At 32.0% G+C, this 20,090-nt stretch overlaps 1 protein-coding gene and 1 long non-coding RNA gene across 2 annotated transcripts in view; one reads left to right on the top strand and one right to left on the bottom strand.

Annotated features, from left to right (window-relative positions):
• Positions 1–211: 211 nt before the first annotated feature.
• The window catches only part of LOC148278272 (6-phosphofructo-2-kinase/fructose-2,6-bisphosphatase-like), a 45,287-nt gene continuing 25,408 nt past the window's right edge, over positions 212–20,090 (bottom strand). The window contains exons 2-8 of the mRNA XM_088231684.1: positions 14,952–15,089; positions 13,320–13,480; positions 12,568–12,957; positions 8,542–8,760; positions 7,291–7,525; positions 5,852–5,979; positions 212–3,866 (exon numbers count right to left, since the gene is read on the bottom strand). Coding sequence (XP_088087810.1) covers positions 3,762–3,866; positions 5,852–5,979; positions 7,291–7,525; positions 8,542–8,760; positions 12,568–12,957; positions 13,320–13,480; positions 14,952–15,089 — 1,376 coding nt within the window. The 3' untranslated portion in view covers positions 212–3,761. The remainder of the gene's footprint in view (positions 3,867–5,851; positions 5,980–7,290; positions 7,526–8,541; positions 8,761–12,567; positions 12,958–13,319; positions 13,481–14,951; positions 15,090–20,090) is intronic.
• On the top strand, positions 15,042–19,911 carry LOC148278273 (uncharacterized). Its single transcript, XR_015823239.1, has 2 exons — positions 15,042–15,155; positions 17,984–19,911. It is a non-coding gene; the product is annotated as an uncharacterized LOC148278273 (long non-coding RNA).

Here is a 20,090-nt window from a genome sequence, read left to right as displayed (position 1 = left end):
ATAATGGGAACAGGGGTAGGTGATATTGGGAACCCACTTTTGTAAAATTCTCTTACGAGTTTTATCAAATTTTGCTAGTTTTATTTAACTGTCACAATGTTACGAAGAGATTTTATCTCTGGAAACCAAATAATGGTTCTTTGTGATATTTGAGAAACTTACCATATACATCTTACTCGGGAAAAGGTAAATCAAAATAAAACCAGATAACTCAGTTCATTAGCTCTATATTTATTGATAATCTAAATTTTCATTTTTATTTAAGTCTCAATATTAGACTACAAACATTATATGTAATTCCAAGTTTAAGAAGAAAATTTAGTTTGCACTATGTAAAAATATCTATAGAAACCTAACACATATATTGGTAAACCAGGTTTGTGAACATAGCCATAAAAAGTCCATTAAAACTTTTCAGAAAAATAATATGATTAAGTATGCTTAATAATGTTATTATAGAAAACATAACAGTTGACAGTAGGGCCCTTCCTTTGGAAATCCTAAGAATATGGCAGTATTTCATTACATGTACAAGTACTTAGGCATAATCTCCGAATATGATCTACATCCCTTTGCTCCATTCTCTCTCTATCTCTTGATACGAAAAGAGCGCAAAAACTAAGGAATTATCTGCATTTGGTGCAACAAATAACATCGTAATTATTTGTGCGTTTAGGTCACTTTGTACTGATGTTTCTCTAACCTCTTTTGCTGTTGCAAAAAACACGTTAGGATTATTCTGAGCAGCCCTTCTGCTTGTAAAACTGTCGGATATGAATATATAAATTTGATTTTAAAGAAAAAAATCAGTCTTTTGTTAAAACGATAAAAGCATTTAAGATACAACCATTTTACAAAAAAATGTCTAATTTTGCATACAAGCAATGGTAAAAATAGATTTTTCCGGTACAATCTCCACCTAAACTAGAATATAATAATAAAACCGGAAGAATACATTCAAGGTATAATTTTATGAAAGTTCCCTATTCTTTAATTGAAGCCGCAGAATAATTACATATAATTAATACATAAATATAATAGTAAAGTAAGCAAACCTAAAATACTTCTGTTGCTGACCTCTTACTCTAATATTCGTTGCTAGTGTTGCTACATTATGTTGGCGTGTTATACTGAGAAACAAATCCTCAACACCTAGTCATATATTACTGTCAAGAAGAATAAATTCTATCTAAAACTAGTCAATTTTTGACGTCGCACTACCATTTCGCCATGGAAGCAATATCAGGAAATATACTGTTCGCACGTCCTACAATTTTAGCGTATTAATATTATGTGTTATCTAACATGTATTTAGTTTACTGTCAAACAGAAATCAAATATAATTTGGTAAACATTTTTTTGAATTCCAAAAACATTCATATTTTTTGACATTATTTTGAAACAAAACAAAAATAGAAAATGTAGGTACTTTTTACCATAGTTCAGATCATTCTAATTTATGGACCAAATTACTAATACATAAAGAAAGTAACATAAAAATTATGAAAAATTAATACTACATACATATTATGAAAGTAAATATCTATGCAGACACACAATCTTATAATGCACCTAATAAAATTAAGCTACAAATAAATTAATAAACATATTAGTGGATGAAGATGTTATGTCGCAAATTTTAAAAAATGTACTTTTTTACATAGATCAAGATTTTAGGTTCAGCCCTTTCATATAAAACCAACTACACCATCAAAAAGCAGCAAAAAACCAATTTGGGAACGAATGAAGGTGTTATATTATCAATAATTGTACTGGTGTTCAGAATTCTAACTTTTTGTTTTTGTCGGATAACACCTTTATCCACTCATGTCTTCAAATATTTATAGGTTTTATAGATTCTATTGTTTTAATATAATTGGCAGTAAAATTCATTAGAAAAAATTGCTTATAACTTTTAAGTTCTGATAAAATTTTCCAATATTAAATTAATAATAATGATGATAATAATATAATATATTTTACAGTACTTTTATTCTTCTTTTTAAGAATAAATATATTTAATAGTTTTAATAGATGCATTATTGATTTATACAAATACTGTAATAAAAAAAAACAATACAATTGATATACTTAGAAATAATTACTTGATAATATAAGAAAAATAAATGATTTTAAGACGTGATAAACATAATTTACATACTTAAATAAAGTTTAAACAGAAAATTCATATTATTAGTTGCCACATTTTTATTATATTTGGCCTTAAGTATTAGATAATATAATTAATAAAGGAAAGTAAAAATATAATAACAGTAGTAATAATATGAATCAACAGGAATATTAAAATTCATTGGAAAAATTCACAACACACACAAAGTAGAATAATATGTAATTAATTTCCAACGCCTGCAATAAAACTGTATGAAGACTCGCTTCAAATGAAGAGTTTTAATGTTACACTAAAGCCTTTAACAATAATCTATTGTTCTTTATGCGTGGAAGATAATCAAGCCTTACCATAATATATATCCAAAAGGAAATAAAATATAAGATAAAATTAATTACAGTAAACCTCGTTTTTACGTTCCTCGATTTTAAATGTTCCCGCTTTTTACACTGAAATGTTCAAGACCCATTTTTCTTCATACATTCTCATACAAATATTCCCCCCAATTAACGTTTTTTACATTTTCAAACAAATCATTATACACAGTTGACAAACGTTTAGAAACAATAAAGTTTTAATATCATTAAATTGCGATGTTTAAAACATAACAATATAAATATTTAAAGCTATAAAAAAGATGGTTTAAAAGCCGCGATCTATATGACAGTTGTTTTTAGTGATGCCATAGAAAAAAAGTGATACCGTATAAATAAAATTTCCCAACATTCAGGGGAACAATTATTTTATGCTAATTCAAAATTCTAATTTCGTTTTTTTTTTATTTACCCACAATATTGTTTGAAAAAATATAAAAATATTTTTAGTGAAATCATTGAAAATAGGTAAAAAAAAATTATATTAACAATTTCCACTTATCGCCGTTTTTACAATTTTTCTGGAAGTATATGTACACTATAGTGTAGCAAATCAATTTTATTTTTATGTAATTCCTATTTTTTCCATACATTTTTCATTTCTTCACTTTAGCGTTTTCCTCAGTTTGAGACTTTTTTTGTTGCTCCCTTGAAAAACGTAAAGAGGGGGTTTTATTGTATTTACATTAGATACTTCACTTCAACTAAGATGTTATGTATTGTATTGCATCTATTTAGATATTATATTTCAAAGGTTAGTGTTAAAAAAATAAATATTAATTGTCCTTTTCTCCATGGCTTGCAATAATTATAAATACCAATAATTCGTCACTATAAATATGTATGTAAACACAGTACTTTTTAAATAAAAATTGTTAGTACAATAAGTACCCAGAAAATATTTGTAGTCAATATTAGAACACAAGTAAAATTAACATAATTGTAGTTGAACCGAAAACCTCTTAACACATTCACAGTAACATTAGAAATCAAATCATCATCCTCTTTAGACGTGTGCTTGTCAATATTGTAAAAATATTACAATCCCTAAAGGCGCTACATTTTTTTAAGAACGCCAAAGATGGATGCATTTAACATCTCTCGACTCTCGGCGCATCTACGCAGCGAAGCATCAAGCGTGCGCCAGTCTGGAATCAGAATCTTCCGTAATTGGAAAAGGCGAAGATTCAACATCGCCGTCCAGCTACCACTCGCTGCAGTCAGCGGGCCAGCAAAAGTCCGGTCCGGGGGCATGAGCCCTAAAGGGACGCGCCGGTGTTCTGCCACAGGGAGGAGGGGAGCGTGTCGTAGTGGGAGGGGACTGTGACCAGGGCATCGTCGGACGAGCGGCTCGTGGAGCAGTTCTGCAAACATTCCCAACGTTGTACACACTGATCTATGAACTTATAAAATGAAGCCAACAATGATTTGTTTTATACAGGAAACGAACAATGCTCACATACGGATACATAAATCTTATTCTATTTCTTTACTGTTCTTACAATTCATTCTAGATACTGTCCGCGATACTGCAATACCGCGTGACCATCAATTTTGTTCTGTGAATGTATTACGTACGGTTTAATTCACCAGAAATAATATTGGGGTATTATAACAATGGGGAAATACAACAAATCACATACAACAAATAACAATAAAAACACGTGAAATATTAATTGTATTTTCAAAATTAATATGGATATTGAAGAGAAATGTTTTCATGAATTTTGAAAATAAATTTGTTAAAAAACGTGTCTTGACAAAAACGCGACATGTTTGGACTTGACATTCGACAATAAATTGTGATATCAAGATTCGTGACGATGTTCTATTTAAATGGTCATAAACAAAGTTCAAAATTTAACCGTGACGTATTAGAGGCGTGGACAGTGCAATGAACCATTTTCAAAAAGTGATATTTCCTTAAAGTATTAAGAGTTATCCATACGGAGAAAAACCATTCGATGATTATTGACCACAAAGTTAGTAACAGATTACAGCGATACAACGGGCCGTAGGTACTTGGGTTGAGAATGAGGAATTCAAGCCCAACCCGGAATTAAATTTAAAAAATGTTTTCGTGTACACGTGAATATTGAAAAATTTTGGAGTAGGATGAAATATCTCAGAAATGCACGCAAAAATAAATAAATAAAAAATGTTAAAAATAGTATTCATTTTAAAATCGTAAATAATGACATCACTCCTTATATCTACGTGTAGTATTTCCGGTTTCCGCTTAAAGCCCCCGCAACTTGTAAGCTACGTTTATATTTATATATATATCTAAGTTTATATTCCATAGATTCTTGTCAGGTTAGTGAAAGTAAGAACCCCAACCGTTTCATGACGTCACTACTGAAAAGTGACACACTGATTACAGTCATTTGGTGCGGTATTTGATAAATGTAACTTTAAAAAATCATATCTTTGTAAATAACGCACAAAAAATATATATATATTTTTCTTAGTTAAATAGTACGCTAATAAAAAATAAATAAATTAGAAAACAGTGGAATTCCTCATTGCAAGGCGCAAACTGAAACCGTCCGTTACACGTTTGTTGTAAAGCTAAAAACCAAATTAAAGCAAACGTTTGTAATGCTTTTGTTCTATGCGATAGAGCTTAAGGGCTTCTCTAGAGAATTATTACTCTGAGGATATTTCCCTATTATTTAGAGTGAAAAATATCAGGAATTTTAAACTAACAGCTCTTAGTCCCAAGAATGAATTTATGTTGTAAAAACATATTTGTAAAAAAATTAAGTTACAATGAGGTATATTGCAGAATCATCGACGATTCATAATCGAGTATTTGGTATTGCAGATCAATAAGAAGATAAGGGTAATTATAAAAATGGTTATGTAATTGCCATTCATTATTATTTTTTATTTGTTTTGCACCACAACAGGTCTCGAGGTTCATTTACAGTGGTGAAGTACAGCACAGAACTCCCAGGCTCGAGAATATTCAGGATTAAATTTTTGTGTTCTTGCCGAGAATCGAAACCTGAACCTTTCGTGTGTGAGTCAAGCGTCTTAACCACTACACCACGGAGGCCGCCAATTTATGTTTGGTTTGGGTAATACTTAAGGATTGATTAATAATGCCGGAACGAGTTGTAAATAACTCACTATTAGAAAATGGGAATCAAGTTGGGGCAGAGTGGGATTCGAACCTTGGACCTTTGAGCCGTGAGTCCGATACACTTGCCACGGGACCACAACCCGATTTGTAAATTTAAACTTCACTTATCAAATAACTAAAATAAACTTTAATTAACATGCATTTCATATGATACAGAATTATTATCAAAATGTTTTTTTTTCATCATTTAGTCCAACTTACATTAGGTTGGTGGCGATGTGTGTCCACACAGTCTATGGGAAGTTTAATGAGCTCCGAGTGATACTTGTGTCCATGTGCTGTCAACTTGATAATTGTGTGAAGGGGAACATTCATGTAAGGAAGTTCGTCTGTAACAAATTATAAAAAATATTAATTTTATTCGATTTACAAGATTATCTCAGAATAAAACAAAATATCAATTGAACATTTTAAGTGAATGTGTCCAACTTCTTGTAAATTAAAATGTTTGGTGAAGAAACATATTACTACCGGATTTAATCCCAAGAGGTTTTACCGAAGAAAATATTAATATTATTTTAAATATTCATGTTTGTTGAGTAAATTTTTGACAAAAGTATATTTCAATGAAACAGAGAAATTATTTTTGAAAAGGATAATAGAAGTCGAGGCATTTGTCATGTCAAAGTTTGATTGAACTATAAAAGTTATGCCCTACATAAAGAAAAACACTAACCAACACATTTAACCCTGGACGGACCCTGAATCGTAAATAATTTGAGTTATTTTGGCATTTACATAATGTCCTTGAAATTTTTTAATAATGCATGTAATCTGAGCACAAGAGATAGTCTCTTTTTTGGAAAGTTGCAGTTATAACATTAACTAAATATAGAAAAGTAGATTGTAATAGAAAAAAAAACATGTGTCATTTATGTAACTATATTCATTAATAAAAAAAAAAAAGATTGTAAAAATTACAATGCAACAGATTTATCAAGAAGAGGAAAAGTAAATAAAGAATTAGGTATGCAGAAAAACTAACATTAGGAATAATTCCGCAATAAATATAAAATGGGCACAGAGCCAACCAAAACACAAATTTTACAATAAACATAAAAACAGTCACCGCCTCGCTATTCTTGGTGTTCCTTAACAGTTTAATTCAATGTACATAGGTAAATAACATTGGAAATAATTAAAAAAGAATGGTGCTTCTTTAATTGACGAGTTTTAATTGCAAAATTATTTGTGGCACAGTATCATCAAAATATATAAATACCACTAGCCCAATTCATATTAAGTGTTTCCATTGTGATTCTTGCATTTTTTCTCTATTATTTATCTGTCATGTTAGTAACGCATATTTAAACAAATGATTTCAAGATTCATTATTTTATCTGTCATGAAGATGCTCTAAAATGTCACATACTCAAAATATTGTTAAATGAATAGTACAGGATCATTATTTGGAAAAAATTTAAGATACAATTTTGCGCAACAGAATAAGAGACCCAATCCGAACCCAGATCCTTTAAGTATAAGGCAATTAAGTAGGGGGCGAGCACCCTAACATCCTCAGGTTTAACTAGTGACCCCCGAAGATGCGACTTATTTTGTGATATAAAACATCACATTCACATAGAATGTGAATAGGTGTTTCTATTATACTGTCTGTCTATTTTACCAAGTAAACGAACCTAGTTTGGCATCGAGGAAGTAGCCGAGGATGCAGCGCAGCACGGCCTGGTGACCGACCAGCAGCACGTTGTGCGAACTGTCAAGCGCCGTAAGGGCGGGGCGCAGGCGAGACATGATGTCGATATAGCTCTCCCCCCACGGGTAGCGGTAGCGCAGCTTGTCCTGGTCTCGCCAGGCAAACTCCTGCGGGAAGCGCTGCTGCATCTCCTCGTACGTGAGACCCTCGCATATTCCCTGGAATCGCTTCATTCGTTAAATGTGTACAAATAGATAGATGGATAAATAGAATCATAACACAACTAAATTTCAAATTTTTAACTATTCCATTTAGCCATTTTGAAGCCCACTATCGGTCACCACTATTTCTTGCCTAGAATTTGGCATACCGGCACAGCACAAACTGTGGCTTTCACGCACTAATGTTCCGATTGTGTCGCATTGTAAACTCGAGACAGGATTTGGACTTTTTTGGTGTAGGCTTTTGTAGATTTAAATCAATCACAAAAATAGACTAGATCAGTGGTCTCCAAACTCAATAAGGATGTGAGCTACTTTCAGAAATTGAACTTGTCTGGTGAGCTATCTATACAATTTCCCTCTTTTTATCATCGGATTTCAAATATTTCATTTCTTTGATTTCTTTGGGTAACTATTGTAAAATTATTTTTAACAAATTTTGAGAATGTTTTTCTCCTCATCAGTTATCGTTTCAATCTCTGTTTTTGTATGCTTGGCATTGCTGGTGTCATTTTTCAGGGTGTAGAATATCAACATTGACAATTTAAGGCTTCTTGACTTTATTAACCCTATTGCTGACTATACTGTACATTACGTTCTAAAATTACAGGATGAAGGGTAAAAATATGGAGCATTCCATTTATTCTAATTAAAATCAGGACATGGCTAAAGTTATACCTGAAAACTGAGATTTCCTTAAAGAACAGAACTATTTACATGTTCGAAATTGGTGGTATTTGCATTGTTTTATCTACTTTTAAAAAAAGGTATAACCTGCCAAGCGTCTATTTTAGAGGGTTGTAAGCAAGTGAGAAAGACAGGATATGAAAGAAAGTTTTGAAAAATACACCACAAAACCCACACCAATTGAGAAAAAATATTTTGTGGGTCTTTTCCTCGCAACTGGCGGGAATCGAACCCGCGACACCAGTTTCACGGTTAGATGCAATCAACTGGGCAGTGGCGCCTGTCGCGGCGCAGTTGGTTTAAAGTCAAAGAAATATATAACTCACAGCGTCCAATTCATTCAGAGGTCTGACGCAGAATTTAGGGGCATTGATGCCATCGGCCGTCTGCTTGGTCCTCTTCATCTCGCTGGTCCACACCTGTGCGGGGGACACGCCTGCCGACCTAAAGTACTGTGACAGGGCTACTGCGTACTGCTGTCCGCGCGGAGACAGGTCCGCATCGCCGCCGATGCGCCCCAACACGTTGTACTCACTCTCACCGTGCTGAAAATTTATTATTGTTAACACTAAGACTATTGGAAAAGTATTGTGATGTGTCCGTCGGGTGATTTATTGGTTAGCATGTTTGCCTACCATGTATGAGGTCTCGGGTTCGATTTCTGGTAAGGTTGACATGAGAATTTTTTTTTAAACCTTACACCTATTTAAGACTTAAAGGTGTTTTTACACTGCAATAGTCTGTGAAGCGTAAGATCATAAGTCTTTTTGAAAATGTTTTTTAAAATAAATATTTGGGATCCAATGATTCAGCCAAATACTTCAATTTTGGGGGCCATTTTCAATGAGTTGTAAATAACTCACTTTTAGAAAATAGGAATCAAGTTGTGATAGAGCGGATTTCGAACCTCTGACCTCTGATCTGTGAGTCCGCAACACTAGCCACAGGACAACAACCACATTTATATGTAAACTAAAGCAGTGCCTTATTACAATTGTTGTGTTTTATATTGCACAATAAGGTTAGAGAATGTATGTATCGATATACTGATGACAATAATTATTAAAATAATAAAATTATAGAGAAAATTGAAATGGTAACATTCATATAATCACTATATTGACTGGTTTAAAATAATTAAATAAGAGTAATTGCATAAATATTTTGATTTCATCATTATTGTTTTGAAATATTATTACTTGAATAGCCGTAGCCATATTATTTACAAAATAAATGTACACAAAAACAAGGATCTTGTTTCAATGACGTGTGAATTCTGTACAAATAAAGATTAGAATGCTTATATATATTATTATATCGGGAATTTCCGTAAAGGATTTTATTGACATGTGAGGGTATTACTTGACAAAATCCAAAATCTTAAAAGTGAGACGTGAATTAAAACTTATTCAGAATACAATAATAATAACATTGTCATTCCAAAATACGGTTTTATTTGCGAGAATCTGACTTTCAAATTATTGGGTTTGTTGCAAACATGGCAAACTCTGCTGGCGTATCTTCAAAATTAAATTAATAACTTCACTATTGTTTTTTGACATTATGATGATCAATTTAATGCTAGTTACTTATAAAATATTAACGGCTTATAATAAATATTTAAAATATAATAAAAAGTAGAAGCTATTATTGTATCCTTTTTAGTGATTTGCTCGAAATCAAAAAAGATGGATTATCCCAAGTTTGCAAATAAAAAATATTTGTTTTGGCAAAGAAAGTATTACATTATTTTGAGTTAATCCAAATGTTTGTAGACAATATAGGCAAAATGGTGAATGTCACACAGAGTGTAAAGTGGCCACTAAAACCAGCCAATGACAGGTCATAAGCCCTGTAAATGCCTAGACTTCCATATATCCTTCTCTAAAATGTTTTACATCTCTCTTTTAATTTGTTAGTAAGTGTTATATATTTTTTTTTTGTAATTAGAAAATAATATGCCGTAAACAAGCACACCATTAAAATGTATATTTTTCTACAGTACATTAATTCTGTACTTAATAACATGTATTTTGTATCTGCACTAGACAGATACCTATGAATAAGAAAAAGCCACCGAGCACGGGTAATTTAGGTATTTTATATGATGTACAAAAACACATTTTTCATAGGTAGATGTGTCAACAATACCTCAAGCGATATGTCCGTCCGTCACCGATATATATCTCAGAGTAAGTTTGCATTTGACAGAAAACAATATTTACTCGGTTCACTCCGTACAAATTTATATGAAAATCGCAAGCGTGACAAAATCAATAAAAATCAAGAATATTTAAGTAAATGACAGAGCAAAATACACATATTTATTTATTGACTTTATATTGTTATTCATATTATTAGTTTTAATATAAGTGAAAAATTTTAAGTTAACATGCTCATAAGACTTTTAATTATGCCTTCAGCTAAGGAATTTTTTAGCGTTTTGCCCATATTTAGATATGATTATCACTGTTAATGTATTACATATGGAAATAATAGTTTGTTAATAGTATTTTTCTCAGCGTACATATTTTGATACTTAACTACACGCCAGTAGTTACGCCCGCAGTATACCCCGATTGCCTATTTCATTGATACGCATAATAGCAAAATAGAGACAAAAATATACTTTAGCACACGCAAAGAAATGTGACGGATGTTTTACTGAATTCCAGCAGAGAGAATTTACAAGTCGGCTTATCAGAAAGGTGAAATGACTTTAATAAAAAAATAACACAATATCTAGCATTAAGAGTTGTTTACAGGCAACATAAAATAATAATCTGCGATAAAAACACGCCATTTAAATAAATAGATACTATATCAGTAAGAACAGTTTAATACCTTTAATAGCACAGGGGACAAATTAATGATAACAGAAATAACAAGGTAGATCTATATTACATTGATTTAAATAATAATTTTAGATAATGCGCATAATATTACTCAATTAATACAAAAAATGTTTCAAAAATGATTACATTGATATGAATACCGGTTAGTTAACAGAGATTTAGGATATTTCTAGCGTACAAAAATCATGAAGAGATCATTCCAAACATCATTGATTTGGACACGTATATTGCTGTTTTATTGATGACTTTTAATTAACTCTTAAAAGATAGTCCTAAAAAATCACTCTGCAAACGGTTATGTAATGACGTGTTAAATTAAGCAAAGGACGAGGTATTTTAAAATACAGGTATTTAAAAACAAAAATTTAACACATATATATATATAAATATACATACTGTTTATTAGTCTATTTTCCATAATTTATAAACATAATTATATGATTTCGGCCCGTTACAGCGAAATATTACTTCATTATTATAAAAAAAAGAAAGATATATTAAGTCTCCTATTCTATGTAGACTCACGTGACTTCATAGCCACACAAGAGTTAAGGATGAGATAGTAAAACATTCTTAGACATCAATTTTACGACATTATTTCATCACGAATATACAATTAGTTGTGCGAACTTAATTTTTTTTTGTGTTTAACTTGGTGAAGTGATAATCATTTTAGTTTAGCGCAACACAGAGGGAACATTTTGAGAAGGCCATGGAAAACTAGGCATTTACAGGGCTTACAACCTGGTATTGGCTGGTTTAACTGGCCAATTTACCCACTGTGTAATATTCATCAATCTCGTAAATGCCTAGAGTTCCATATTCCCTTCTCAAAGATGTTTCCCTCTCTGTTGCAATAAATTTCAATCTTCCCGGGGGAGTCAAATCCAGCCTTGTCCACAAAAATTTGTTCACACACAAAATATAGTATAATAATTACATAGTTTCTTGAAAACTCTCAAAATACATAGTATAATATAAAATATTAACTTCTCAGATTGTTGATCAGTATTAGTGCATGGGTTAATGCTGCAGTAAAAATCAATCTGTATTCTGAAATACAACTATTAATGGAATAAATTTGTGCCGTATGGAATTTAAGATTTTTTAATTTGATTTTTTTAAATTAATATAGTTACCTAAATGATACATGATTTTTTTCTATTGCAATCTACTTTTATATATTTAGTTGATATTAAAACTGTAACATTCCAAAAGAGAGACTAGCTCTTGCGCTTGGAGAGTGACATACACTGTTATAGTTAATTAGTCATTTGAAGTTATATAATTTCGAATATACACAAGAAAAAATTATACGAAATAAAACGATAAAACAGAAAATAATAATACGGTAATATTAATTAAAATTAGAACGCTGTTTTTACTCAGGTTTAAAAAATTTCTTTAAATTTACTTTGAATTTCTTTATTGATTTATTAGTTTTAATAGTTTTTAATAGCCAAAGACTTTGTAGTTGGGATATTTTAAACAACTCACTCGTGTGAAATAGAGGGTCTGCGGCATGGGCTTCACACTAGCCAAATAGCCCAAGATGGCGCTCTCTCTCTGACCCGTGAGCTTGTGCCCGTTGACAGACTGGCCCCCGTTAAAGACGCGAATATAGCAAGTGTCCTCCGTGGCGGGGTCGATGGGCTCGTATTGGCGCACGTAATGGTCCAGCTTGTTCTTTAAGTCCTCCAGTGCCTCGGCTCGCTTCATGCCCTTATAGTCGGGAGAGTAGTGCAAGATCTCGAGGATGTTCTTCTCCGTGAGCTCCTCGTCGTCGCAGATACACTCGATGAAAAGTACTCGGAACCCGAGATCCTGCACACAATGGTTCTGGAGGTCATGCCTCTGCTGAGCCGTAATATTAGTTCCGTCAAATATCTGCAAGCAGAAATAATACATGAAAAAAAATATTGACTGAATGATTAATTTTTTTATTTTTTATTACAGTTTAGCAAAACATCACACGAAAAAAATGGATAAAAGATACACAAAACAGATTTGTAAATAATTTCAGATATGCATAAGTAGATACAACTTTTTAAGATCTTCGTTCGAAAAAAAAAACAGGTTGTGGCAGAGGCCGCTAGAAAAAAACTCAATGATAAATTTCAATAATATTTTTTTAATGTTAGATTTTAGCACACTCATTCAATATCAATCTAAATTAAATATCTCCGATATTAATTTTACTAGAGAGAGAGTAGTATATTAAGGGGTGAAGTATATTAAAGGAGACTAACAGCGATACTGTTCCCATCATTGAGCCACTGGATGGCATCGTGCACTGCGTCCCGGGCGCTCTGCCTCCGCACCACAGCCCCCGTGGGATGGTCAGCCCGGAACATGTCATGCCTCCCATACGCCTCCATCTGTCTCCTTCTGTACTCGCTGCAGTCGAACACTGCAACCAACCACCGCACCATAAGTACAGGAGACAAACAGAGCATTTAGGAATACCGACATGCTTATACTAATGCTCATATAAACCATTTGCGTGTTATTTTACTGTTCAACAGGCTTCAAACAGCAGTTACAACTGCGAGACGAATAAAGGATGTTTACTGTTTCTAACTATACTTCTGTATTAATCAGGGTACATTACATAGCGATGATAATTAATTAAAACTGTGATGCTCATTAATTTCAATGAAAATGTTTATGTCTACCTACTATTGGCACAAATACTTTTACAAAGTAAATTAAGATGAGTTGCGGGAGTTTTAAAATTGTTTTCATATATGGCCGTTTATTGATGATTCTATTGAAATAATTACGAAATCATAATAGAAATAAAATACATAAAAACAGAAAATACAGAGAAATATGAAATTATTAGTCATGTGATATTACTTGAACTTTTTTATGATGGGTAGATTTTAAATTATTCTAATAGTCTTAAAAATTTACGGGTAAATGTTATACAACTGTTCGCCGTAATATAAAAGTATATTCTACATCAGCATTAATTGTTCATGTTTAAGCCAGATTCAGCTGTGAGTCATGAATAATGAGATATAGATACTCGTAAGTACCAATTAAAAAAATATATATATTATTACCCACCTAACTTAATTTTTAAAAAGAGAATGTAGGGAATGATTTCAGCTCTTTTACTTCACAAAAGTCAACAGATGGAAGAGTTGAGGAAATGTGGATGTTAAAACATAGGCAGAATGGTGTATGTAAAGTGGCCACTTAAACCAGCCAATGACAGGTCATAAGCCCTGTAAATGCCTAGACTTCCATAGTCCCTTCTCAAAATGTTTTCCCTCTCTATTGCCACAAAGTTAGATCTAAATAACTCCCTAGGGAGGAAATCCAGCCAATCTACAAACATTTGGGCATACTCAAAACATTGTTTATTAAAGAGAATGTAGTTACAACAAAATAGTTGTGTTCTCTTTTTAGTTCATTGGCTTTATCACCTCCCTACTGAAGTTGCAATATCATTAGTATCCTTATAATGTTATTCAGAGATAAAGGTTAAACCAATGAAAACTACAAGAAAAAAATAATTACTGGTACCAAAAAAATTTTCATTTTGTGGCCTGCAGAATCAATGTCTAAAAAATGATCATGTATTTTAAAAGAAAAAACATTATTTGATTTACGTTAAAAGAATAGGCACTTATAATATAAATAATACAGAATTATCATAAGTTAATACATATTTTTTATTTTATTGAATTGTTTACATAAAAAAATATGCGCATAAATGTATTTACTATTGTTATTTCACTACTGTATTACAAGATTTAATGATAATATTTTTATATCTTATGTCTCTCCTAAATTCACAGACATTCTATTGTTGTCAAGATTTGTTTATGATCAGTAGGAACCAAGCATGAGATGAGGGGCGGGTGACCTACCCTTGGTGCTCTCCCCCTGCCAGTTGAGGTGGCGGGCGAGGCGGTGTGCCAGGTGTGTCTTGCCTCGCGCGGGGAGGCCGGCTAGAGCCACCAGGAGCGGGGAGAACTGGGCCCATGACTCTCCGGAGTGAGAAACAGCTGAAAAGATTAACATTTTTAGTATGTTCCAATCTCTTGGCCAAATTACAAACCTACCCCCATAAAGTAAGCATCCATTGGTTTACTTTCTAAAAAGGCATCCATAAATGATAGTACTCAATTCGACAAGATTTTATCAAGATAATAGGAACGGTGAGAAAGGGGTGACTCGATAGACATATAAAATACTCAATAATCACTCCAGCTACCCAAATTTGAATACCATGCTCAAACTAAAACAAGTTGCTCGACTTAGTCGACGCTAGTCACAGGCTGGAGAAAAACAGTTCAACCTTAACCCATGGAAGCATTTTCTGAACAGTAGGATTGTTGATGGTAGGAATAAGCTGCCACAAGAGCTGGCCTCAATGTGAAGTCACGATAACTTCAAAAATGGGCTAGATTTGTTTAGGAGAAGTTAAAATGCACTAACAACTAACTTTTACAGAAACAGATTTAAGCATATCAGCTTTTATGTATCTCTACAGACGTGTAGATATTATTTTTTTTTAGAAGAGGATATGAAAGCCTAGGCATTTATTACGGAGTTCATAATCTCTCCTTTGGCTGATGAGATCTATTATGTGGGCAATTAAAATGCCATTCCCTACAATTCAAAAACCTTTATCAAAATAAATATTCTTAATTGCTGTTGTTAATTGTCATCTATAAATAAAACCCACTGGGAAAAAGCATTTCACACCTAAATATCTCTTTTCTTTTCTATTTTATGAATTAGAAGTTGCAGGTTTTTCTCGATATTTTATTTACATCGTGGTTTGATTATTAATTTTACGCTTCAGGTACCAACCAGTTCAAGGTAACAACATATTATACTACAGAGAAAAATCTTTTGATCCTACAGGCCGATCATCGGCCTCAAAATTTGTGTTAAAGTTTTATATGGATTTTTGTCTTTTGTAACTTTGAAAAGTTTATTCCGGAAAAGGTCATTTCTATTCTGTTGATATTTTGTAAACTTGCTAATCTAACTCAATTTTCCGAAACTAAATAGGTAATAGGTTTAAGGCAGGCTAAAAAGGTATTAACTAATAAATAAAAAATGACAAAAGTCAGAATAATCGGCGCGCAAGCATGAGAAGGTATTTAATTATTTGTTACAATAATTAAATTATTGTAAAAATAATTAAATACCTACAATAGAATTTAATAATTAATTATTGAGAAAATAAAAACTTTGTTTTTAGTGTAACACTAATAACAAAGTTTTTATTTTTGTAATAATTTATACTGAAGTGTTGTGAAGTGAATGCCGATTGAATTAATAATATAAATAATAATTTTTTCTTTCATTCTATTATCTTACAGAAAATAAAAAAAATTGAAAAACTTTTTTAACAATGCAAAAAAAGATATTACAGTTTTTTTTAAAAAACAAATCGAGCCTTAAATTTTATGTATTGACCAGTTGAATTGAAGGGAGGAAAGTAATGGGTAAACCAAATAATGAAACCAATGGGGGAGGGGGGGGTTCAAATCAAATGTAGAAATTGGCACAGTACTAAAAGGCATGGAGATAGATACTTTCTGTGGAAAATTCCTTAACAGCCGCACTTAGCATTGATCAAAACGTCAAGGGGATCAAAACGTCAAGGGGATCAAAACGTCAAGGGGATCAAAATGATCAATTAATTAAGAGATAACATATATTGTGTACCAATTAATTGTTATCAAAGCAAATATGATAAAAATGTATGAAAAACAAATAGTTTCAAGATTGCCATCGTAATTTATATTTTTCTGTAATTTAAAATGAGATAATCATAATTCCATGGTTACAAGATTATATAAAATGGTTCTCAATACCTGAACTAGATGTGTGGATAATTATCAGCACTGCAATCAACAGTATGAGATATTTAGATAGAACTTCACACATTAGCATTTATTCAAACTGATGAATACTAAACACTCGGTTTGAATTTGTGATTATCACCTTCAGTAAAGGTATTCTACGATACTTATTGTGGGGAGAAAATGATCACTGGATACATAAAGAATTATGTTGTCGATGTTTATATATGTTATCAATATTCATCATGCAACATTAATAACGTTAATGGATGTTTATGATAATCCGCAAATTATAACTATAATAAAAAAATATATAAGCTGATGAAATATCAATGTTTTTCTTATTCAAAATACATACATCTATAGAACAAACATCCTATAAAAAGTCATCATCATTATACCCCTGTCCGCACCTGATGGTGCATAGTGTAACGTGTCACTTTATCTAATAGAACACTTCCCATTACCAAAAATTGATGTAACCCATCTTTTGATTTATCTATGAAAAATGCTCACGTAAAATACCTTCTCTATGCTCCTCCCTTTCTCCTTCTTTGATGACAAGCGAGTAGATGATTTTCTACAATGTAATGTGACAACTAATCAAGGGTTGCGAGTGACCTCGTGTAAGTTTATTGAAATTATTTTAATATATCGATTCAATGATTTAATTTAGCTCTGTATTCATTTTCCGTATTCACTAGTTTTATACAGATTCCCTGGTATTAAATATGTATACTTATATTTGCAATAAATTTCTAAAATAAATAAATGTCTCATGACATACTCATTAAATTTAAAATTGCAAAACCCCTTTTTACCTCCATTTTTTTCATTTATCTTATCTACAAATACATTTATTAAATATTTTATTCATGGGTACGTGTATGTGTATGTATCAATTTATAATATAAAAAATCATCCTGTAGCTATCTATCTATCCGAATAACTAATGCTACTTTAAAATGCAAAATTTTATTCACTTCATAAATTTCATGGATGACTTTTAAGATGTGGAACCACTCATATCTGAACTAAAGGCTTCAGGAAATGACTTATTTTTAATTACCTGGTTGCAGATTTCTCAGAGAAGATGACGACATCATGAGCAGGCAAACAACCAGGAGTTAAAACCCGAAATCTTTGCCAGTCCCCGTTTTATCATTTCACAATTTTTTTTTCTATTTAAATTTAAGTCTAGAATTAACATTCATGTTTGATTATTTTACTGTATTTTAGCTCTTGATATTGAAGATTCTTGAATCTATTAGGTGAAGATACTTTAGGACATGTCAACTAAATCGTAAAATGTAATTAAATTCGGTTTCCGTAAACAAAATGTTTCATTTCAAGGGTTCCCATTTTCAATATTTTCTGTAATCAATCGCTTACGTTTAGATTTAAGCGATTGATTATACGTGACACCCTGACATGTCTCTGCTAATGTGGCTTGTTGGTGGCAATGGTTGCGCACGTGCAAAACATCGGAGGTTCGTTGAGCAAATTATTAGAATGTCTGAAATTAATTTATTTTTGAAAACATTCAATCTGTTGCACAAACACGCATTGCGATAGGGCACTGTGTCGGTACAGTAAATGCGGCGTATATCGATCATCTGTTACATGAAGGTAAGGTGACCAGCCTTAGGCTTCGGGTGCCAGTCCAGGAACATGGAATATTGCAGTTTAGAACAACCTTTTTAATCAATATTACCAGATATTACCAGGAATCGAACCCGGGACCCCAAGCATGATAGGCAAATGCACTAACCACTACAGTACGAGGCGGATTTGTGTTTACTCTATTTCCAAATTCAGGGTTTTTACCTGACCTGAGAGAAGCCATCGAGGCAAAAGCACTTGCCAGGATTCAGGTTCTATTTCACATACATAATTTGTATTCTTAATGCGCCCGGACACAGACTTGTATAAAAAGCTAGCTTCTACTTGCAGATTTGCCCGCGTGCTATTATGAAGAAATAAGTTAGCTAATTATTTAGTTTTGTCATATAATAATAACAATTTTCCTGATGGAAATATTATGTCTGTGGCTTGGGTCTAAAAGAACTATTACTATCCTCCAACTATCGCTATGAAAAAATACGACAGTCAGGTTGGTCTATGGTGATGTAGGATCGTTATTCTGTTCACAAATTCAAAACGAAAAGCAAACCAAACTAACCATATGATAAAATAAGTTGATTTTGTAAAATTAAACAATTAATTTCAAATAGATTATTTTTGACCTCCCCCCTTAACCATTTACTCATTTTCTTTTAATGCTCATTGTTGATTTATTGTGTTTTTTTTTTCAATGCATTTTTTTTTTATCCGGGATGAAAAATATGTATCCTATTTTACTTCTCACCTCTCTGGCTATGCAAAAAAATATGACAATCGGTCATCATCGAGACGCGAAGGAAACATAAACAAACACTTTCGCGTTTATAATATTAGTATGGATACATTGAAATGCACATCATACTGATTAAAATGTATCATTATTCTAATAAATTACAGTATACATAATATTATTTTTCCTTACTATTTACAGGGTCATATCTTAATTTGAATTAAAAGCACTATCTACCTATAGTTACATAATTGTTAGAGTTATATAATTGAGTAGGAATACAATAATTGTACACACTAAACGCAAATTATTTACAGTCTTTCGTAAGCCGTCATGTTTTGATAACATGACTCTGGGAAATACTTATCAATTTCTCACCAGAGTATCTGTGTACATTAGCAAATTAAATAAAATATTTCATTATTAAATCTAATCTTATGAAATTTCCCTTTTTTATTTGTCTCTCATGCATCCTAAATAATAAATATAAATTTACTTCCATACGTAAGTGTTAGGAATAAAACTCCGTTGTGCACTGGCAGTTAAGCCTCGATGGACATATTTTTATTAGCAATTACTGTGCTTAGTGCGCCATTTATCTTGCTATCCACATTCACTTTTCTTTCAACATCTTTTTTTAGTCTTCCATCTCTTGAAAACATGATTCCCAGATACACAAATTCTTCTACTTGTTCAAGACATTTGTTGTTTACATTTATTATGCAGTCAGTAACCTCACTTCCCCATTTCAAATACCATCACTTTTGACATACTTTCGTTCATCACCAATTCGCTCTCCGGACATACATTCTAGAGACTATTTGTTGCAAATC

This window comes from Micrasema longulum, unplaced genomic scaffold (assembly GCF_059751315.1).
Source record: "Micrasema longulum isolate JH-2025_06_02 unplaced genomic scaffold, ASM5975131v1 h1tg000900l, whole genome shotgun sequence".
Lineage (NCBI taxonomy): Eukaryota > Metazoa > Arthropoda > Insecta > Trichoptera > Brachycentridae > Micrasema > Micrasema longulum.
Note: the sequence above shows the minus strand (reverse complement) of the source record. Positions and strands in the feature narration are given on the sequence as shown.